This window comes from Rhinichthys klamathensis, unplaced genomic scaffold, assembly GCF_029890125.1.
Source record: "Rhinichthys klamathensis goyatoka isolate OS25496 unplaced genomic scaffold, OSU_Roscu_1.1 h1tg000018l_1, whole genome shotgun sequence".
NCBI lineage: Eukaryota > Metazoa > Chordata > Actinopteri > Cypriniformes > Leuciscidae > Rhinichthys > Rhinichthys klamathensis.
This window is the reverse complement of record NW_026606569.1, coordinates 1,204,759-1,229,165: the sequence shown is the minus strand read 5'-3', so window position 1 is coordinate 1,229,165 and position 24,407 is coordinate 1,204,759. Positions and strand designations below refer to the sequence as shown.

General features: G+C 37.7%; 1 protein-coding gene across 1 annotated transcript; it reads right to left on the bottom strand.

Moving 5' to 3' along the window:
- Positions 1 to 3,164: 3,164 nt before the first annotated feature.
- Positions 3,165 to 22,940, bottom strand: LOC130070432 (gastrula zinc finger protein XlCGF57.1-like). Its single transcript, XM_056234824.1, has 2 exons — positions 22,799 to 22,940; positions 3,165 to 4,626 (listed from the first exon to the last, which is right to left on the bottom strand). The coding sequence occupies exons 1-2, from the start codon at positions 22,881 to 22,883 to the stop codon at positions 3,521 to 3,523; spliced, it is 1,191 nt and encodes a 396-aa protein (XP_056090799.1). The 5' UTR covers positions 22,884 to 22,940; the 3' UTR covers positions 3,165 to 3,520.
- Between the last annotated feature and the right edge of the window lie 1,467 nt (positions 22,941 to 24,407).

Sequence of the window (24,407 nt, the reverse complement as noted above, 5' to 3'; positions counted from 1 at the left end):
ATTTCCATTTTTGGCGTGCTATCAACACGCATAATCGCTTTTCAGCGTGTTTATCAACGCCTTTGACTTAACGTTATATTACTGTATTATGTACATATAAATATATGACCTACCCCAACCCCGTCCCTAAACCTACCCGTCACTGGGGTTAATACCATTTATGAGTCTTCTCCTACCATCCTAGGAAAAGAAATATCGCTCCACAGATGTAGAATATAGATTTTGCTTCGTTTCGCTCGGACATTTAACGGCGTACACATACACGCGGAATCACTCGGACGTTTAATGGCGTAGACATACACGCAAAAGATTTCGGCGTGGACATACACGCGGATAGCTCAAAATGCGTATAGATAACACGCCACTTGAATTGAAAGTGGCGTGTATGTTTACGCAAAGTCATGATGTCATGTTGCAATTTCCACAGAATTCGTAGAACTCCTGAAGCACTTGTACACTCTGTACGGAACTCCATTAGGCCGTGGAGATGATAAAGCCCTTGCCTTTCTCACAGCCTGCTCTACCTCTTTCCACTTAGGTGCACAGACCTCCATTTGTTATTCTGGTGGATTGATAGGTGGGATGTCTGATGGAATTGACATAGGCTCATGCCTTTTTTCATCTGTATGTGTTTCCTCCAAATATCTCTCTAGCTCAACCCTAGATGCTTTTAAAATGCCATTTTTCTCACTGGTGAATAACTTCTTTACGAATTTGAATGTGTCTTTATAAAAAATTAGCCCTCGCATGTTCCTTCTTTTTGTAGCGTTTCCGTAGACGCTCAGCTCTGCGTAATGTTGCCAGCTTATCTTTTATGGCCCTTTGTAAGAGATTGAGTCCCTCCTTCTGACTTTGTTCTGCTCTTTTCCATTGCTTCCTCAGCTGTCTCCTTTCTTTAACTAACCCTGGTCTAGACATTCCAGGAGTAGTTTGTACTTTTTCCTTCCTTTTTCCCACAGCAAACCTATCACTTCCATATGCGTAAATGATGTCCCCAAATTTATCCAGCTTCTTTTCAACTGTACCAGTTAATCTTTCCAATGCAAAGCATAGATCTGTGTTTACCGTGTCCCATGCAGTTTTCTCACAAGCTCTTTCAAAATTGACGGACTATGATGACAGCTCGCTCAGGGCGGGTCTGTGTGGAAACGCTGGAGGGGCATCCGTTTTATTGACGTCACAAAAATGAACGGCTCAATTTGAGGCAGGGGAAAACATATAAGGAGATTAAAACAAAAACACTGGTACAGGCACTGCCAACACACATTTCAGTACAATCAACTTGTAAAAGTGCATGTACCATTATATGACCCCTTTAAAGCAACACTAAATAACTTTTTTTATCTTAAAATAATGTTTCCAAAATTGTTTCAGTGGTTCATCAAGTCGTAACAGGGTGAAAGGCACTTCTACCTTCGCTTTGCGGTCCTATATCTGCTATAACCACGCTATGTAAGTTTGCCAGATCGGGTCGCGTTTCTGTAGTTTGATTGAGACATAAGAAAACTACAAATTTGACTTGCTTTACGGCAAGCTTTACAATAGCTTTGTTTTTTCTTTGTTTCTGATGTCGCAATACATCATACTTATATAAAATCATGCAACATACTCTACCTTGTCTGTGGACATCGTTCATTACAAAGCTGGTGCTAGATAAACAACGAGCGTCCGTGCGTGCGACTGTAGGAAGCGGTAGGTTAAATTATTTACGACAGCGGTAATAGACAATTACGCTTCCAACCTGTAGGGCGACCGCAGAGGAAAAGTTCTTTAGTGTTGCTTTAAGGCATCACTTACCGCGTTCTGCACTCTCACTAAAACTCGTCAATGGAGGAACATAAATCTCTGAGATTTCATTAAAAAATATATTTGTTTGTGTTTAGAAGATGAACAAAAGTCTTACAAGTTTGAAATAACATGAGGGCGAGTAATTGATCACTTCATTTTTGGGTGAACTAACTCTTTAAGGCTTACTTTATGACTGACACCCTTTTTCACAGTGATTGCATGTGAATGGCTTCTATCCAGTGTGAATTCTCATCAGAGTCTTGAGGTTTGCTTTAATTTTAAAAAGCTTGATAACATGAAACATGCTGCTCGCCAATGTGAGTTATGTGCCTCTTAAAGGGTCACTTCACCCATTTGCATTAAGGTTTGTATTGTTAGAAACCCAGTCATATATTATAATGATGGTGGAATTTTGCTTGTTTTTTTTCTGAGATGGGAGAAAAAAGGATTTAAGTGTTTTACTTCCGTCCTATTGTGACGTAAATATCGTCATTTTGCGTCACGATAGGACGGAAGATAAATTATTGCATATTAAGAAAACTACAGCCTTTAGCTCATTATTATTCAAGGGCGTGGGACCCACTCACCCCACCGGCCTATTACAGATCAGTGGGTGGGACTAAACCTAAAGAAACTAAACTATTAATCCGCCATCTTGCTTGGAAGACAGCAAGCTAAGCTAACAAGCGCTCAAGGAGTTAGATTTACCATAATGCCTGAATTTACGACACACGATATGGAAGACGAGGATTTTGAAAATCTTTTGCTCGAAACTGATGTTCGTGGCTATTTATACGAGCCACAATATAGCGAAGAGCAGCTGAGGCTGATGGAGGAACAAGAGGCGGCGGCGGCGGCTTCGGCTTCGTTGTTGTGGGAAGAATGAGACGGGAATCGGCGAACATTTAAACATTTTAATAGTAAAATAAACAAATACAAAACAAAAGTATAAGCCAGCAGCCCCGCACTGCTGGCCACACACAACAGAAACAAAACACACCATAAAATCAGGCCTGTTCCTCTCTCGATCTGCCCTGTCGCTCCTCGTTTTATGCGTCCGCTCCTCGGTGAGAGACGCGAGAGAGACCAGTGCGTCTCACAGGTGTCGTACATTATCACTCACGCCACCGGCCTCGCGCCGCTCTCACGTCCCTCGTCCTGCTCGCCACAGCCAACTAACTATACATTTTGTGTGAAATGAATTTCTAACTCTGTTGGCAGCTAACGTTAGCCCTGTAGAGTAGACGGAAGAGTGATTTCTCTGATGTTTGCGACTTTGCGCTGTTCTGGATTAGTGGGAGTGGCTTGCGGAGCTGTGCAACGTGGTGCATTCTGGGAGTTGTGGTCTTACACACAAATGCGCCCTAAAGTTATTTTCTGTCTTTTCTCGGTCAAGAGGGCACCAAATTCAAAATTTCTTTTACATTTCGACTACATATATGACCCACTTTCAATAAAGATTAATGTTGAAATGGGTGAAGTGCTCCTTTAAGGTGTTTCTATTCTGTGAACTTCTCCCTCACTTACGACATCTAAAACAGCTCTCTCGAGTAAATCCTTATGTTGCAATTAAGGGTTTCTTTACATGTGTAACTGACGTGAAACAGTGTGAACTCATGTCTGAAGACTTTCTTTTCAAGAAATGTTCTTCCCACACAGTTTGCAGGTGTAAGGACACACTTTCCAGTGTGAATTCTCATGTGGACTTCAAGGTTTCCTTTTTGGGTGAAACTTATTCATGACTGCAGGTCAACAGCTTTTTTCCATTGTGAATTCTCATGTGCCTTTTAAGGCTTCCTTTTTCAGTGAAACTTTTTCCACACTGTTGGCAGGTGAAAGGCTTCTCTCCAATGTGAATTCTCATGTGGACTTTAAGGTTTCCTTTTTGAGAGAAACTCTTTCCACACTGTTGGCAGGCGAAAGGCTTCTCTCCAGTGTGAATTCTCATGTGAATTTCAAGGTGTCCTGTTTCAGTGAAATTCTTTCCACACAATTTGCAGGTAAAGGGCTTCTTTCCATTGTGAATTCTCAAGTGCCTTGCAAGGCTTCCTTTTTCAGTGAAACTTTTTCCACACTGTTGGCAGCTGTAAGGCTTTTCTCCAGTATGAATTCTCACGTGGGCTTTAAGGTGACCTTTTACAGTGAAACTCTTTCCACACTGAGGGCATGTGTAAGGCTTTTCTCCAGAGTGAATTCTCATGTGGATGTTAAGGGTTCCTTGTTGAGTGAAACTTTTTCCACACTCGCGACATTCGAAAGGCTTCTCTCCAGTGTGAATTTTCATGTGCCTGGTAAGGCGGTTCATGCCTGAGAAACTCTTTCCACACTGATGACAACAGTTCTCTCTTGAGTGAATCCGGAAATGGTTATAAAGGTTTACTTTACGTGTGAATCTCTTTCCACACTGATCACATGTGAATGGCTTCTCTCCAGTGTGAATGCTTAAGTGATAGCTAAGGTTTAGTTCTGTTGTGAAACTCTTTCCACACTGTTGGCAGGTGTAAGGCTTCTCTCCATTGTGAATTTTCATGTGGACTTTAAGGTGTCCATTCTGAGTGAAACTCTGTCCACACTGTTGGCAGGTGAAAGGCTTCTCTCCATTGTGAATTCTCATGTGGATTTTAAGGTTTCCATGACGACTGAAACTCTTTACACATATAAAGCAAGTTAAAGAATTTCTAGTTCCTGTCTTTTGAGCTATATTTCGTGAGGAAGTCTTTTCAGTCTGTGAGCAACTAAAATACTTTTCTCCAGTTATGAAATTAGGATGTTTCTCATGCTGCTCTTTCTCTTCATTTTCATTCAGGTTTTCACTCTCCTCTTTCAGTGGCATCAGGTCTAAGACAAGAAGAGGCATATAGAAATTAACCCCAGTGTATTGGCAAAAACCAACAGAAATCAAAACATTTAGGCATTTAAAGCATCAAAGCCAAGAACATTTATGCTAGATCATATACCCACTAAGCTACTGAAAGAAATGTGACATGTAACCTCAGAAACTCTTTTCCATGCTTGTAACTCTTCACAAATTTTCAGTGATTTTAGTCAGGATTTAAGCCCTATAGTATTACTTATAATCACAGCTAAATCTCTTTCCTACTGCAATTAGGTCTTTCAACAACATAGCATGACAATCTCCTGGATAGCTTGAGATTTATGTTGACATTTTTGGACAAGCAATGGTACAAGTTTAGGTCCAATCAATCCAACTGCTACCACTGTTAGTGTAAATGAAGAGACATCTCATCAAATACAAGTATGGTGTGCCACAGGGCTCAGTATTAGGTCCTCTGCTTTTTTCCTTGTATATGCTTCCCTTGAGGGACATAATCATTACATTTCACCATGTTATGGAGATGATACTCAGTTTTATATTTTCATCACATCATGACGAAATTAGCCCATTGGAAATATGAATAATTAATTATAACTTGTTATAATGGATTATAAATATTTGGATTGTAATTAGCTTGTAGTACAATTAAAATGACAATCAATTAAACCATTGACAAATGACTCGTCCAGCGTTCACTTGAACGGGCCGTAGTTATCAGCTCAGAAGAGGATGAATATCTAATCTGTAGTGAAAACACTATATTTTAGCACGGTCACATAAATCAACAATTTAAGACACTGAATTTGTAAGAACATAACACAAGACACTTCTCTTTAAATACAAATTTTATTGATTATTCTAACACACACACCTAATACCTAACACAAACGCACATGAGTTGCAGAAAGAAAGAATGAGTTTAAGAGAGTGAAATTATATATGCACTTTGTAAAACCTGACTTGAACGAACCATCAATCATTAATTTAACCCTTCTACCATTTCTTAGACGGGGTTATTCAATTTTATATCAATGCACCAGCTAAGAGGCATCCCTTGCATTTGTGTCTTCTTTGAATGGGAATTCCCTTAGTGGTCCTTGCTGGAGAGGGGATTTCCCAGGTTCTTTGCTTCATTGGCGGTCTCATTGTTTCCTTGAGTGACGCCTTGGGAAGCCAATTAATGGAGTGTCACGTGTTGGGTGTTTGTATCTTGTTCCTGTCTTTTGTCTGTCATGTGATCCCCTGGTTTTAGTCATGTGATCCTGCCATGTGTTCCCTTGTCTGTTGTGTCATGTTGTAATTGGTTTATTGTTAATTGTTCACAGGTGTCCCTTGTCTTGTCCTTAGTATTGTGTGTATTTAAGCCCTCTTGTTTGCCCTGTGTCTTTGTCGAGTATTGATTGTTCCATGTCCAGAGTTTTCATGCCTTGCCATGTTTTTGTTTTATGTTTGATTGTGTTCTTTTTTGTAAATATCTCGTGGCTGAAGTTTGAAGTAGGCGAAGGTTGTAGAGTCATTGAATAAACTTTGCGGCAAAACTTAACTTATAATAGGAGACTCAACGTAAAGAAAGGAAACTAAGTAAGAGGAAGAAAAGTAAATAAGACGAGAGTAGCTAGATGGCTTGAATGAAACTGTTAAGCCATTTTCTGCGGTGTGTCTCCTGATGCTTTGTTAGTGTTCTGAGATTTTAAACTCAAAATGCTTGTCCAGCCTCCGGGAGGATTTCTAACCAATTAGACTTTGTCTTTAGCTCAGGGTGTGACTATTCCTCCTTCTCCCCCATAAATAACATGTTATCTGACTAGTCACGTCTTAACTTTCCCGCTCTAGTAGAGTACAATTCGGTTATGATTTCTATAATAAGAATTTGATACATTTTACACAGATTTCTTTCAAGTCATATTTTGTCTTACGAGCAGACGGTCATACTGATAGGAAACAATAAACCCATTCTTTCAACCATTCAATGGTCTCAGTCTCTGTGGTCTTTAAGAGATTTCAGTGAGAGATCACTCAGAGGTCTTTGGATCTCTTTCGTGGGGATCAAAAAATCTCTGGCATTGACCCATGGTAGATCTCTCGCCCTTTGGACCTTTAGTCTTGGGTTAACCTTTTGTAGTTGACAAGCTCTTCCTTTAGCTAGGATCATCTCTTACAAGCTTGCATGGCCATAAATATTTAGCTGGGGTTTTCCAGACTGAATGGCAGATCCTCTGATTTGGTAGCCTCGTGAGACCATCCTGATCTCGCGAGCTTTCAAGGTTTCACTCGCAGATCAGTCTGGATACTTTCCGTTAAAGAAAATTTGGGAGCAGTTCACCAAACGAACGTCCAATCAGCGTTGGCTTTGAGGCGGGTTGAGGTGTGACGCAACGAGAAGCGCGACAGTTCAGTCTAAAGAACATGTCGGCTTCAGCGGATGAAACTAGCATCAGCGTGGCTATCGAGCAAGTTTTATCGGAATTACAGAGTATTTCTTCACTGAAAGAAGAGCAAAACACTGCTCTGGAGGCTTTTCTCAGAGGAAAAGATACGCTCTGTTAGTACGTCATATGCTTCGTTGATCTGATTGGTTGATTTGGCCCGTCTATCACCAACATAGGCCAATCAGCTAACCAGTATTTTCGCCCCTTACCAAAACTACTTCAACGGAAGGTTTCCAGATGGATATGCGGAGCAAATCCATCTGGCGGAGTCAGGTTACTGATTTGGGGTCCTGAGTGTTGATTCGGAATTCGGCTCTTCATTCACAGTCTGAAGGAGTCATTCAGTCTGATTTGCTCTCAGATCCTACACCACAGAGAATAACCATTTCTTACTGCATACAGAACTACTCTTGCTACAGGCTCTGTTTTGCAAGCAGTGACCAAATAATCAATACTCACGTAAATGTGCACAAAAGTTTATTTAAATCACAAACACATAACTAGTCTAAACACATACACACAAATCATGGACACATGGATAAAATGGAAAGTGAAAGTGAATTCATGAAATGAAACAAGTGGAATGAAGCAATGGATATATAAGAGTCACTTAACCACCTGAACAACCATCAGCATGGGATCTACAGATTATACTAATCCTCTGTTTGGTTTAGTTAAATGTATGATACTTGCATTGCCTTAAGCCCAATTTATACTTCTGCGTCGAACTCATGCCGTAGCTACGTCGTGGGCTGGGTGTAGCGATTTGGCGTACCCTGACGTGCACCTCTCCAAAAATGTAGCAACGCGTCAATTTTAGGCGTACCGCAAGCGCTGTGATTGGTCTGCTAGGAACCTCTCCCCGGGTTTCACACGCTCCCTCTGCATGTGTAATTGCGCGTCAACGCGGACAACGACGCAGAAGTATAAATGAAAACCAACACGTAGTCTATAGCGTAGAGGCTCCGGCGTAGGTCCGATGCAGAAATATAAATCAGCCTTTAGCCGTTGAACAAGCATCCAGACGCAGTCTCGGATGAAAGTCTTGATGGTTCAATAGGTCAATGATGGTGAAGTTGCAATCAGGTACTTCCCGGTTGAGTGAACAGTAGCCCTGTTTACATGCCACTTTGTGACATGCGCACATAGCTTCTTGAAAGCCCACATCCACTCTGTTTTCTCTGACCAGGGTTCTCAAGTCTCACGCATTGGCCGTGAGACACACGCAATTCAATCAGTTCACACGCCACACAGTGTATTTCTCACGCTGAAAAGGCAATGCCAACCAAGTTGTCCTGCAAGCTTTATACATAACGTTGTATACGAGGCGCAGGCACAAAAAGTGAAGTTTCCTGCCGCCAGCGCGTCCGTATCTCGGCCAGATTGCGTTCGTTACTAGGCAACATAGATGCGTGAAGTCCGCGAACACACGGAAGTTGACGGACATATTCTCGGCCACCGCGCGAACACACGTCGTCATGGAGAATGTAAGTTGGAAGAAAGCTCGCCTAACATTTTTAGGCTAGAACATTTAATATATAGCCCCTCGTATACATTATTGATGCAGTCAAAAACTCTACAACTACTTTGCAACCAGGCCAGAAGCTTTGACTCAGTTTGGCTAGTTATCTGAAACTAAGGGAAATGTTATGGGAAGGAATTAAGATGTATTTCTTAATTTTATTTTAAATTATATATTATACTGTATTAATAGTCTTTCTAGTTACATTAAGGCTACGTGTATTAAAGCAGAGTGCCATGGGTAATATTTTGTATACAGACAAAACATACTAATCATAGCCTAATCATTGCTATTGCATTTGTATTTTTCAAAGATGTCAGGGAAAAATGCAAAAAAGATTTGTTTTTCCAAACTGTTTGAAACAATTTGTTATTTGTAATTTTGAAATATAACATTAAAGAGTAGGCCTATATTTGATGTGATGAATTGCTCTGTCATTTATCAGATTTACCAACTGCTATAATTTCAACTTGTGCTGGTTATTATGAACAATGGGTAAAATTGGGGGCGGGGATGGGAGGGGGCGGGGCTCCATTAAGGCTCCTCCCCTAACCGTATGTGATCTCACTCCAAGCTTTTGATCAAACTTGAGAACCCTGTCTCTGACGTTGGATAGTGGTCGCCCATCACCCATGACTTTGTCCATTTGCTCAGAAAAGGGGAAGTTCGTAGGATCCACTCCACTACTGTTGTTATGCATTTTAGCTTGGTTATACACCAACTTTAACCCACTGGGGTCGACAAACGCGTCGGCGTGTTTTGCTCGATTTTTCCACATAGCAGCAAAATAGATTTAAAAATACTCCATCATTTCTGGTCATACAGACTTAAAGGCACACTATGAAGGAATTCCGTTTTTGTCAAACAGCAATCCCTATCGGGGGGGGGGGGGGGGTCTTTGGGTACCCGGCTAAGGATAAGCCTAGCTAACCGTACAAGGATATTCCACCATTTAGGGAAATAAGCTCATTTTCCACCTCCCCTCGAGTAAAACAATTGTTTTTTACCGTTTTGGAAACCATTCAGCCGATCTCCGGGTCTGGCGGTACCACTTTTAGCATAGCTTAACGTAATTTATAGGTATGACGACAATACTAGGGGTGGGACGGTATACAGAAGTCACGGTTCGGTTCAAACCTTGGTTCAGACATCACGGTTCGGTACGATGGAGTGAAAAGCAAAACAAAAATATAGAAGGCATTTTTATAAATGTCTTAAGCCTTGAATTTATATTAATAAAGGCTTAGATCCAGTTTATTTGTAGTGCACTGACAATAGTTTTATACAATTAGTTTATTAATTAAATTAATAAAAAGACAAAAAGACCTTGAGAAAAGTTTGGTAATTGTACCTGAATGAATTTAAAATTAATTTGCTATATTTCAGATCAATATATTTGTTTTCCTTAATTTTAATTAACCCTAACTTTATTCTCATCTGAATTATAAATAATTGATTTCCGTATAAAATAATACCACCATCAAAAACATCTTTTTTAATCAATGTAGAATGTGCAACTTAAAAATAAACAGATTAGAGCTCTGTTTGAGGACAAGAAATAAAAACCAATGCGATATGATGAATGTCCAAATAATGGAACCCACAGACTGATTTAAAATGGGGTTGGATAAATATGTTTTGCTTTTAAAACTGTGTGTGTGTGTGTGTGTTTTTGGTTGGGTGACAGTTGTAGGTTACAGTTTGACAAGAGTTTATAGTTTGACAAAAGCACAATGTTGTATTTTATTGCGAGTGTACACAAATAAGTAAACACTTTGCAGTTTGAATGATGTCCTGTATTAACAAAATTACGGAGTATGTGCCTTTAAGAAATATGAAAAAATAAACTGTTAAATGTCTTTTTTTTATGTGTCCACTTACAATCAAAATAAAATATGCTTTTGTAAAATAAAGAAAATAAACAGGGTGTGCTTTCTGGCTCTTCATCACCGTGAACTTTTTTTTTGGAGCACGTCTCTAAACTTAAAGCTCAGCGAATACTATTCACCCCAGGCATGAGCTATATATCTTTATAATCATTTAAATGTGTACTTTTAACAGAGGTGGGTAGAGTATCCAAAAACTGTACTCAAGTAAAAGTACAAGTACTTATAGAAATATTTACTCAAAGTAAAAGTAAAAGTAATAATCTTAAAAGTTACTTGAGTAAGAGTAAAAAAGTATCCAATGAAAAAACTACTCAAGTAGTTAGTTACTAGTTACTTTGGATCACATAGGCCTATATATATATAAATATATATATATATATATATATATATAACATGACATTATTTAGATATTTTTTTATTTTAATGACTAAAATTATCATAATTAGATAAGCTATCTTTGCAACAAAAACAAGAAGAGACAAACATTATTTCTGTATATCTGTATATTATATCTATAGCCCGAAAACCATTGCCTGTCCTTTGGTTTGTATAATAGTATAATAACTTATACAACTACATTTGGATTATTAGACAATGTCGGAATAAAGTGACTCTATGGAGTTTTGCATTCATGTAAAGGGGTGGGAACCATTGACACAGATTAGAAAGTGTTAAAACTCTGCACATGTGCCCGCAGTCATGTCATGCCAAACACAACCAACGATCAAATGCACGGATCTTCTTCTGTCTGTTCTCCAAAATGTATTTAAATGTAGGCTATATTTGTGAAAGCATCTTTAAACTGGTTAACTGTGTCTAATAAGGCAGGCAAAGGCATTCGTTTTCAAGTCGAGTTCGCACGCCACTGCGCAATACACACATTGTGTGTGTACACACATTCATAAACTGGATGATGGCTTATTTTATGTATAAATTAATGTATATGTCCAAAAAAAGGGTAATGTCATACTTTGTAGTAGTGCTATATGGCGTAATAATCTGTTTGGTTGTAAAATGTATTACCTGAATGAAATGAAATCGAATGTATCGTCGTGTGGAATAATTCATTCACAGACAGCTTACGAAGTAACATACGAAGATGTTCAACTAATAAAGATCTTCATCGCTGGCAAAAAATATGATGCATTTGCAGATTTACTTTCTAGACTGTACTGTAGACTGTGGACCGCCACTTCATACAACGCTCTTGATGTAATCTTGATGTTGATGTAATCTTCCTGTTACGACTCCGATCTGATTCAGTGCGTGCAGGAAACTGAACAGATCATTCAAACTGATTCGCGAACCGATTTAGACAGATCTGCCCAACTTGTTTGATGAAGTCTTTGAACAGAATCGACTCAAAAGAGTGATTCATTTGTGAATTGAGCATCGCTCATGCCCAGAAAAAAAGAGAGAGCGCGCGCTTGGAATAAACTACGCTTTTAACAACATATTGCATTAAAATAAAGTAACGAGAGGAACGTCGCCCAACGTAACGAAGTAAAAGTACCGTTTTTTCATTAGAAATGTACTCGAGTTAAAGTAAAAGTACCCACAATTAAATCTACTCTTAAAAGTAAAAATTTTCCCAAAAAATACTCAAGTAAATGTAACGAAGTAAATGTACTTCGTTACTACCCACCTCTGACTTTTAAATTATCTAATTCATAACAAAAACAAATATTCTCTGTTTATGTAATCTATATGAAAAGAGAGAGATGTCAGTCGTTCTCATATCAGCTCATTATAGCTTATTATCTTTTAATGTGATCACACCCATGGAGAGCGCGCGCTATTCAAACGCAAATGATCTGAGGCGATCCGAGACGTGTCAACGCCCACACATCACCTCGATAAAACACAACAAGTTTAATCAGACTACAGTACATTACGTTGTCTTGCAAGGCTGTGAGGAATAATCCTGGGAAATTTACCTCAGAAGTGCTGGTTTAAATTCATTTCGAGGAGCAACGGATGCATCTGAGTGAATAGTACGTTTTTAATTATTAAGTGCTTTGTTCTAATTGCGATATGGAATAGTGTATGTAAACCGCTTAAAAGCCTGTTTAAATATGAATCTTGTCTGTGTGTGAATGAATGAACAGCTCTTACCAAACTATATTGCTATACTGAGATGACTAAAAATCGACTGAAATATGTTGAAATAAAATGTCTTAGTATAAGCAACTTAAACTGCAAATTAACATTTATATGCCCTAATATATCATAAAAACAACACAATCTCATGAAAGTGCGTATCTATAGCACAAATTTAATTTCTCGTACCATTTATACGCCATTTAGTTTTTGCGTGCAAACGATACGCACTGTAAACCCCTTTGGTAGGATTAGGGGTGTGGAGTGCGTATGTATTACACCCATAAACTGCGTATCACATGTAAACTGCGTATGCACGCAAAAACTATTTTTGGCATATGAATGGTACGAGAAATTAAATTTGTGCTACATAGATACGGCACTTTCATGAGATCGGGCTAAAAACGATATGCCTATGCAGGGCTCCAGACTAACTTTTCCACTGGTTGCACTGGTGCTACCAACTTTCTCAGTTGGTCGCACCAGCATATGATTTGGTCGCACCTTTTTCTTCTTTTTTTTTGCTACATGCCATGGGATTAATCAATGCATGCTGATGAATAGTGGTTTTAATGGACCAAGGCTAGCAAAGGCTTTCTGGGTTGCAGCAGAAATACCTGTAATATATTAATTATCATTGCCGAATTTCAGGATTTTCATGGATTTTGGACAGTAATTTTAATGTGTAATTTTAAGCATTTAACATTTGAATTATATACAATCTATCTATTTACATTTGAATCATATTCTATCGATCTATCTATCTATCTATCTATCTATCTATCTATCTATCTATCTATCTATCTATCTATCTGTCTATTATCATCTTTCTATCTTTTAAAAATCATTAAACATTCAAATATATGCATTACATTTTAAAAGATTAGAGTATTATAATAAACTGATACAGATTTTAGTAACATTATAGTTGTAACAAAAAGCAGAAATCTCACACTCCTTACCTTCTGCATTTTATAATAATTTCCTTTTCCTCTGTCGAGCGATCATGAGAGTAATCGCTCGACAGAGGAAAATATAACCGCTGAAAAGACGTAGGAAGGGGCTCTGTGTTTCGTGAGACCATTTTTATAATTTTTATATGCCTTAATTCGTGAATTCGTAATTGGCGCGTTTCACCATCAGTGTGCAATGCGCGTGACGTCTACGTTCGTCAATAAATAAACTGCACGTGTCTTGCGGAAGAACATTGTAAACGGAGCTTCTCTCCGTTAATGTCTATGGCGAGTCACGCAGGCACTGGGCTACTCCGCAGCCGAGACGACCCCGGGATAAAATAGTCCGAATATAAACACTTATTATAGGTGTACCGTAGTGATTCAGAATAAGTCAAAAACACGGTTTGGAAAATGGATTCATGATGTAGCCTACTCGTTCATTTTGAACATAAGTTACGGACTGCAGCAGCTGATACAACGGCGTTCTGTTGCTCAAGCGTCCACTCGCACAAATGCGACCACATAACAATTTAACTCGCACATTCTCAAAAAATGGTCGCATATGCGACCAATTTGGTCGCAGTCTGGAACCCTGCTATGTGGCTAGTTTTGAATGGATTATAAAGTTTTTACTGTAAAATAGACTACTGCCACATCAAATAAGCTTTTGTTTGCCAATTTCTGCTCATATGTTAAATATATATATTATGCTTTGTCAAAAATAAAGTCATCATCTGAGATGTTATTATAGTGTTGGTTCCAATGTAGGCTTTATTCAAACTAATGAATCCTTAACCTTGAAATACGTATGATAAAATGCATACTTTAGTTTTTACAAAGAAAGATTACACTTGAAATATTGTTACAATTTTAATTGTTGTTGTAATTGTAACCTTTTTAATAAAATAGCAAAGAATATATTTACAAGGTAGATGTAAACAAAATCTTAAAAGCTCAATATAAGCCTTCTCATTAAATTATTTTAATAGTGTTATATTAGTGACAAATTTGGGAAGAGGATACATATCCAAAACTTTCTAAAATACAGTATGTGAATTAACTACACAATTATTAGAAATGTTTACCTTGGATTTTAGGTCCGAATTTCTAAACTTCCTACCATCCAGTCGTTCAAATATGTGTTTTTTTTTTAAATACTGATCAATGCGTTTGTCTCAAAAGTAATCAGATCTGCTTTTTAAATGAATTTCTAGTTTTATCGGTTAATGAAAAGATTTATTCCACCCCTTTCAATCTGACTGAAATTTAAATCGGTTTCAGCATTTTTATTCCGATTATAACCAGATTAAAAGTCCAATCTGAATGAAAATAAAACGGGGCTACTGACAAACTTCACCAAGGTTAGTCTGACCCGGAGAGTCTCCTGGGTTGAAAGTTACAACAAAGCTAATATTTTTTTGTTTCATCTGACCATATAACCCGTCCCGTTTGAAGTTTCAGTCGTGTCAGTTACATTTCAAACGTTTTATGGTCTATAGATGAAACAAAAACAAAAAAAAGTGCATTTTGGCAGCAAACACTTAAGTTGGGTTTAGTGCACACACAGAGATAAAAAAGTACCCCATGTGTAAAATGAAATACTCTGCTGGATCTTTAATGCTGAGGGCCTAATTTTCTGCCAGAGGTCCTGGACATATTGTTCAGATGCATGGCATCATGGATTTGATCAAATATCAACAGATAAAAAATCTAAACCTGACAACTTCTGCTAGAAAATCGTATAATGGGCCATGTTTGGATCTTCCAACAGAACAGTGATCTCTGAGCACAAATTAAGCTCCTGCAATGGCCATCCCAGTCCCCAGTCCTGGACCCTGTAGAAGATGAGTGGGCTGAACTGAAGAGAAGAAGCGCCAACATGAACATTAGGCCGCTGTCGGTAGCCTAAAAGAGGCCTAGAAATAGGGTTTCGTTCCACCATGTGGGGCACTACCCAATTTTTTTATATTTAACATCAGAAATATATAGAGATTCCTTAGGAAAAAGTTCTCCGCACACAACCTTGCAGTTTTTGAGAAAAATGATGCTAAAGGTTCCCATTTTGAAAAAAAGGGAAAACATAGGGAATTTTGCACTTTCAAACCTGTTTATCATATAAACCCAAAAATGCTGAATTACCACTTGAGGTACAAAATAAACCAGTTTGAAATGTGTGAAATACCTGAAGTTGCTATCTAGGCACAGTACACATGATAAGATTATCAAGAAAACTTCTACTGTAGCATTAACATCCCAATTACTTCTCATTATGTTGTTCCAATTCAAAGGTAATATTTGAGGTAAAATCTGAATAACAAATAGAATTCAGCCAAAATATAATATATATATAAAAAAACACTTTTCAAAAGAACACATTTAATAGACGGTGGGCCGAGGGGGGATTTCGTGTTTTCAGACGATCTCTGGGGATGGATAACCCAGTTTTTTATATATAACCACTACACTTTTCAACAAAGCAAATAAAAATTGTTGCCACTCACATACTTTGCACATTACTATAATATCGGTAACTTTGTCCAGGTTATTTTCCCGGCGAATAGAGCAGGCGGCTACGTGTTGGGTCCGACATGCGTGACGTATTTGTTGCCTTCATCCAATAGCGTGCGTGGGAAAGTGTCGGTGTTGGTGACGCGTTTGTCAACACACGGGCGCGCTGATATGAAGTTGCTGTCTGACCTACAGTCTATGCTCTGTGCACATCTTTTCGAGAAGTGATTTTAGCCCAGGAAAGATTGAACTTGTTAACTAATTTTGCCCACTTATGCTACGTATTCAGTTTGACACAAAATGTGAATGTAGAGGTAACGTTATGCATTGTCACTGTTTTTATTTTATGTAACCATCTTTTGTCATACGATGTCCTGTCATTTCGTTGTAATCTTTAATAAATATACCGTTCTGATTTCACACATTTAATCCATGGTATTGCTTGGAAACACAACATCATGAAAACCATAGACATCTACAGCAGGATACAACGTTAAAATAGCCTAAATATAAAGTTATGAAACTTTACTTTGCCCTCAGCCAAAACGATTTGCCAAGGAACAAATTATAGATTAATGAGACCAAAGATTACCTGTTAGATATACACAAGTCGAATTATATATCATGTTTAACCACTAGACATCAGAGCCAGCGGCAAACGTCAGAAGCACTATAGCCGAGGTAAGGCTGTTCCAGGTGGGGTACATGAGCGCCCGGATCTCTCACTCCAAAAACGTCAGATAAAATTTTTAAATAGGCTCTATCTTTACGAATAAACCATAGATTTGAGCTTTAGACAACTACATTGTCGACTGAAAAACTATTAAAACTACATTTCGTGACACAATAACAGTAGTATTTTGAAATTTCTAATTATATAATGGCCAAATACAACCAGAAACAAATATTCAGTCTTGCTTGTGAAAAGTAATTGCTCGAGACCTGTTTTCAATTGTGTGGCGATTTGTACAGCCCCAAGCAGCACACGAAACACATTTTTCTCAATTCCCGGTATGAAATCTATGGGAAAGTTGCCCTCCGCAATATGGCCGCACCGTTGACGTACGCTCCAGCGGGCAATTGGGCGTCTATGTATTGATTATGTCTATGATAAAAACGCACATTTCTCTTTTTCCCGCACATTTTTACTATGGATGAAATCGCAAAAACATGAAGTGCTGCATGCATATATGTGAGGGAAATAGACCCACCATTCCCTTCACAGACATAAGTTGGGAGAAATTTATTAAATCTGTGTTTCTGTGGAAAGACCTTGAATGCAGAGAAAGTATTATAGCAGAAGAGGCAGTACAGGCATACAAATTACAAAGCCAGGAACCTACAAACCAGTTAGTCAAACCAGCTAACATTGGCTACCACAGGGAGTGCTACAGCCATTTCACAAATATCACGAAGATAGAACGAGCACAAAGGAGAAGAGAGAAGGCAGTATTAGTTGAAGAAACTGCAAATGAAGGTTGGTATTATATTGTACAGACAGGAGGTGCAGTAAAAGACATACAGTGCAGTATTATATTGTATAGACAGGTGGCGCAGTATATTACAGTGCAGTATTATATTGTATAGATAGGTGGCGCAGTATAAGACATTCGGTACAGTAGTATACATTTAAGAAAGTAGTATGTTTTACAGTAATATTAATTAAATATAAATGTGCAATGTATTAGCAGTAGCCTTATAAGAGTGTAATAGATATGGATTTCCAGTACGATCAAACACATACAGTTATGTGCAGTGTAATAGCAGTAACAGTATAATAGTACAAATAATATAAATATATTACTGTTAATACACTGTATATAATAAAAACATCCTGCAAAAATGTACCCTTCCAATTATGGCATTATTAACATCAACAAGGCCAGACACCTGAACGCTGTGAAACTGGTTTATTAACCATGTTAAGGGAACAGGTGAAACCAATATATGAAGGATGAGTTTTCCCCTGCCTAAAGTTTCAAACCATTTCTTAATTCAGTGATGTGGGGAAGGGTGGTAGGGGATTTCTACGGAGTGGACTGGATGACACTTCCGCCAGCTCCAGAGGCCATTCTGGAACTTGTGCACTGCTCATGTAAAAAAACAAATTGTGTTAAGGGTAGATGCACATGTAAACTGCATGAGCTGCCATGTACAAACCTCTGTCAGTGTGTAAACTGTGACAATAAGTCACTTGAAGATGACTAGGGCACATGTGGTTATGTAAATGCACATGTGGGGAGGGGTGTGTGTGTGTGTGTTGGCTACTCCAGCAGAAGTAAATCTGTACGATGTTTATGTACATTATAACTCTGCTCTGTTTGATAGCATATGTTCTTTGATAGTCTAATCTTATTTCTATTACATGCCGTTCTTCTTGAGCTCTTAGCTCTCTGGTTATAATATTGGCTGCTTGCTGACCCTTTAATGTTATGTCAGATATAACTGATAATTAAATATGTTTTATATATCAAGAGGTTCATGTTTACCTTGAGTTTTTGGCGAACGTTTGCAAAACAGTCTGAGGTAATTATCCGGGGACATACAGTGGAGCTGTAGCCTATGTGAGTTGGACGAAGTGTTACCGTTAGAATTAAGTACTTAAAACTTTACACCAAATCAAATATGTAATCGCATGATGCTAGCTACTGCTAGTTAGCCAGCTGAAACTACCCTACTTAAAAAGACACTAACGAGACGCTTACATCCATTTTAATTCCAAAATCTAAACCAAGCTAATCTCATGCATACGATCGCAAGAGATCGTATGCAGGAGATTAGCTTGGTTTAGATTTTGGAATTAAAATTAAGGATGCATTAATCTTCTAGTAATGTTGTAGTTTTGGTTCAGAGCTGTGACCTAACGTTAGACATGCTAGCTACTATGTCAGTTAGCCAGCTGAAACTACCCTACTTAAAACGACACTAACGAGACGCTTACATACGTTTGAACAACACAGTGTACAAAACAAACATTTGTCATAGATATCATATTCTAATTAAATGAATACTTACAATCACAAAAACAATGTCCTTGGCGATTGTCACTGTGCTGCCGCCGCAGATGCTGTTCGTGTCTGACAGCTGAATCATCCGCGTAACAACTGTTCTAAATAAGCTACATCTGATTGGTTAATAATAATCCTATGTCAGTATCTTGCCACGCTATTGGCTCGACTGATATAGTAGGCAACCGCGTTTGCCTGCATATTTACGGTCGTGCATTATGATTTCGGGGGAAAATGTGCAACAAATGGGAGTGGCAACACTTTTCATATCGTTGAGGATAAAACAACCGTCCCAACTTTACAAATTCAGGTTCTCCCTCCATGGGGATCATTCATTTCGAAAAGTAAAGCAGATACGGGGCCTCGGCCCACCGTCTATAATGGTGAATTGTCAATTCACATACACGAGCAGTAACTGCACTGCATGTACACTGTAAAAAATATTACATGCTATCTACTTAAAAAAAATATGGTAACAATATTACACGTATTATATTTGAGTAGATTAAGGTTTTTTGTGTGTGTGTGTGTGAAATCTACCCAAATAAATTAAGTAAAATTTCCTAAATTAGTCTATGGCACATGATTAATTTAATATTATTAGTGGAATGTGCTTTTTTAATTTAAGTTGTCTCACAAATAAATCAAGCAGAATTTACTCGTTTGTATTAATGAAATTTACTTAATTATAACATTTACTGCCTTTTTCAGGTTAAGATAATAATGAATACATAATGCACTTTTTGTTATCAAACATACTTTTATTCTGTATTTTTTGCACAAATAAAACAAATCTATAGAGGGAATGCATTAACGTCACTTCCCCGCCGGAACACGCCCTCCTCAGCGGGACTGAGTGGCAGAAGAGCTGCTGCGTGACTGGAGTTAATAGGGGAAACTGCGTTAACGCGAGTAAAACAAACTATTATCAGTTTAAACTAAAAGTTGGACTCGATATAGTGTTCCTTACAACTTATCAAAGATCCAGTGATCCATGGATATTGACATGCAGCCAGGAATCGTGTTTCCTGACATTTAAATGTGCCTGATTTCGACGCCGGGGAAATAAATGAAGACAATTTGCCTGTAAACGTTTTATATAAATACAATATAGATAGGTCTAAATCCGAGTGATCACTAAACATTAATGTTATACTGTATATCATCATATCGTCCAGCCCTAAAACTTGTATAGTTTTTTGTCAGTGTTTATTTAAAAACATCCAATTATGCAGAATATAGTCTGTTCTGTAGCTTTTTGCAGTCTGTAAAAATATACAGTACCTCAGATTTCTGGTCAAATCTAGTTGTACAGTCAATCGCAAAGCTCTTTCCCGTTTTAGATGTGTTTTGTGTGATTTTCATGGCATTCACGCTGAAAACAAATGCTGCAGCTCAGTCTTTTTGCCACTTGTGGGCGTGACCGCATTCACTCCGGCCGACGGTGACGTCATGCGCATACCCTCTATATAAAATGTAAGACAGCAGTTTTAAGATATGAAAAATAAAAGCAAAAAAATGCTAACATTTTCCATGTCATTGAGAAAGATCATTTTGTTACACAAAAACATGTGCATACAAATTTCTGTTGGAAAAGTCACATTCTTGACTAAAACTTGTGAATAACTTGTAGCAAAACATATCAAATAATTTGTACTTGCTGAAAGCTTGTATGTAGAACAATATTAAACGTTCATCAATCAATGCAGTTTTTTTTCCACCAGAACTTGGTCATAATGCATTGTCTCAGTCTAAGTCATGTGTTTGTTTTTAAGTGTTAGTAATTTCGGGGAAAACTTGCAAACATCCAGTTCCAAGAAGAGCTTCTGAAAGGCCTCAAAAGTGTGCCTCAGATCTTTCGGGTAGGTGAGGTTTAGTGTGATTCCAAGAAGAACAGCACAGGCTCTTGCCAGATTTTCCAAGCCAGTCATGACTTGCATCCCCTCCAAGATGATGCTGAAATCCTCCTGAGAATCCCTCTTGGAGATGGCAATTTTCATTATGTGCTGCTGGATATCTCCATTGTCACACTGTAAAACAAACATTAAAGAAGTATTTTTATCTCGTCCGTCTCATTATAAGTCTGTCCATAATTATAAACTTGATTTGTGTACGGTTGTAAAAATTTCTTATAACAGCTTAAAATGCTAAGACAACTACAAGTAAACCATTATAGTTTATTTTCTTTGTAATCACTGAAACATAAAAATAGTGTGTTTCAGTGGACCACAAAGACAAAGACTGTCACAATAACATAAGTACAGTTTCACCAATGACAGAGGGTGTATTCAGGAAGAAAAAATAAAATAAATTGAAAATTACATTTGGTGACACTATTGTAGAGGGGGAAATTAAATTTCGCTGGTCCTCTATAGACATTCTACTAACTGTATAGTAACATGTCAACTAACTCAGAGTATTAGTAGACTGCTAGGTTAGGGTTAATAGAGTAAGTTAACATGTAGTTGCAGTTACTTATAGTCAGTAGAATGTCTAAAGTGGACCATCAAAATAAAGTGTTACCTTTTTTCATATAGTGGCTGCCAAAAATCTATTTTGTGTTAAATATTTTCACATTAGCTTTATATAATTTAATTAGAAAAAAAGATTATTGTTTAAGTTGCATTTCTATTTTTATAAATAAAAACAATGTACAAATACATTTCTCAAAACACCATACTCTTGGATGAGGTCATCCTCTTTTTCACCCAGATAACAGATCAAACAACGGAGGACAACGCGTCTCTCATCATGTCGATGTTTTTATCGGGATTCTGATCGGGAAGTTTGTAAATTAGCATCACCCAAAAATAATGAACAAATATTGATATGTTATGAAAGTAACTTACCTGCAGTATGGGATCAATAGCTAGCTCCGTAGTGTCCGACGTTTTGAGCCATTCCTTCGCACATTGCTTGATTTGTTCCCATCGAACTTCAGTAAAGGGCTGCAGACTTTTCCCAGCATCTTTTCCGACATGAAGAATACACTTTACGGGTGTTAATTGAGCTTAATCCCCGTTATCAGATGAAGATGCGCTGCTTACGTCCTCCTCCATGTTTACATGTGCGTAGTGATATTAGCTTGATTTTGGCTGTGACCTACCTACATTTTCGATGCTGATTGGTTGAAAATCTAGCTAAACAGTTTTATATGTCTCAATACGCAGTCAATATAGTGCGCCAATAAATTACACTTTTCTCATTAACTGCAGGATAATGCGTGGAGAACTTTTTGCTTGGATACCTTTTATTAACGTTGAACATATTGAGCAAAAGAAAATGTAGTGCCCCGTTCGTCGGAACGAAACTGAACGATACAGCTCACGTACAGCGGCCTACATGTGAATCTGAAGGATCTGGAGAGATTCTGTATGGAGGAATGGTCCCTGATTTCTTGTCAGGGGGTCTCTTGTCCAAACTCATCAGGCATGATAAAAATAAATGCTTTTTTTAGATACTGTTGCATAATAAGGTAATATAAATAAAATCGTTTCATTGTGTAAAATTAATCTGAACTGAAAACACGAGAATTGTTTTTCCTAATTTGATGCGTGGTGTCGTAATAACAAATGCCCAAGGTGAAAGCAGGATCGTCTCAGGACTAAGCAGCATTAGTATTTGTCTGGTCATGTGATCTCAACATGTCTGTTCACACTCAGTGTCAACCGCATTAATTAGGACACTCTTCAGAAATATCACTAATTTCTGTAGAGCTGGATATTTTAATAAGGATCAAATGACTTTGAGAATGAGACCAACCTGTTTGTTCTTCAGTATCTTCATGTTTCACACTGAATGTTTCTTCAATCTTCAAGTCTTCACTCTCCTCTTTTATAAACGCCATCTTTATAATAGTCACGTGGATCTCAGCCGCTTCACCGGGTGTTTTTCTGTGTGTTTGTCCTGTTTAAGATGAGAATAATTAACAGAAATCAATCAGCTCTAGTTCAGTGCACTGGTTAGAGTGAGAGTTAAAGGACTTGAAGAGTTAATGAGTTAATAAAAGAATGCAAACTTCGGACATTTCATATTTAGCTAGTTATTGTTTTTTATTTGATATTTAATGAAATGTAGATTACATATAAAAGACAAATATAATAAATACATATTACTTAAAAGATGAAGCTTTCATGAAAAGAAACATTTGCAATTGATTTGCGACGTGCCGGTGACGTCAGCGCGCGCTGTTTCGAGCGCTACAAGTGAATCATTTAGTGAGTTGGTTCAAACGACTCGTTTCGAATTGCTCATTCTCTCTCCTTCACCACTAACCAGTGTGTGAATTAGTGTTTACGATGAGCTGATTCACGAAATAGGGAGCGAAATGAGACGCACTCTTTCTGTTGCTCACGTGGGGATGAGCTTTACTCACAAAAATATCCTTCATCAATGTTAGATAAAACACTACAATGTTACATTCAATAATAAATAGTTAGTTTTGCAGTTCTTGTAATAACTAGAAATTTTCATTAACGGTTTGCATTAATTAAAACAATTAAAATGCTTAAAACACAAACCTGTCTTCAGCCGAATCACAACAGTGGCAGGAGCTCGGCGCACCGTTAAGACGTCACATCGGATTACCAAAACAAAAGTCCTGTTCACAACTTCACACGCTAAAATCTCTAAAGTGCATAGAAATGTGCAAAAAAACAAACATACAAATAATAGAACACGTCAGAGCATTCAGATTTAAATTCTTGGTAAAATATATATTTACATGCATGTGATCTGCTAAAAAGAACTATTAATTTTGTACCACAAGAGTTTGTACCACATCTATGTGAGATTCTGTGTAATAGACAAAACAGTAATGTTTGAGTGTAGAAACCATTTATTTCATTGTAGAGTGTAGAAAATGTTGAGTGTATTATTATTTCATTGGTCGGGGACCTTTTTTTTAACAATACCAACCTTTTTTTAATTATTATTTCATTTTTGTTTGAAGCATTACTTGATAAAAAAAAATAAAAAAAAATGTTACTATTATATTATAAACATGTGTGAGTTTGTGTCTCTCTGATTTATTTTCCTTGATGTTTTTTTTTTTTTTTACTTATATTTAGTTATATAAACACACACACACACACACACACACACACACAATATTTTTAAATAATTCAGCTAGAACCGGCTGTTGTCGTCGCCGACACATTAACTCTTCAACCAGTACTCTGGGACTTTAAATGAGCTAGATTGAAACTTCAAGTTCTCTTGTTTAAAATGATAAATGGCACTTGATGCTGACTTCTAGAATCACACACTTCACTTACTCTCTCTTTCTCACTCACACACACACACACATCTTCACACAGACAAACTCTCTCTCTATCTCTCTCTCTCTCTCTCTCTCTCTCTCTCTCTCTCT

Bases quoted from the DNA above. Each gene is read 5' to 3' on its own strand.
- LOC130070432 (XM_056234824.1), bottom strand. From the start codon at position 22,883: ATGGCGTTTATAAAAGAGGAGAGTGAAGACTTGAAGATTGAAGAAACA. The intron at 4,627-22,798 runs GTTGGTCTCATT...TTCTTGTCTTAG, and splicing joins AGATACTGAAGAACAAACAG to ACCTGATGCCACTGAAAGAG.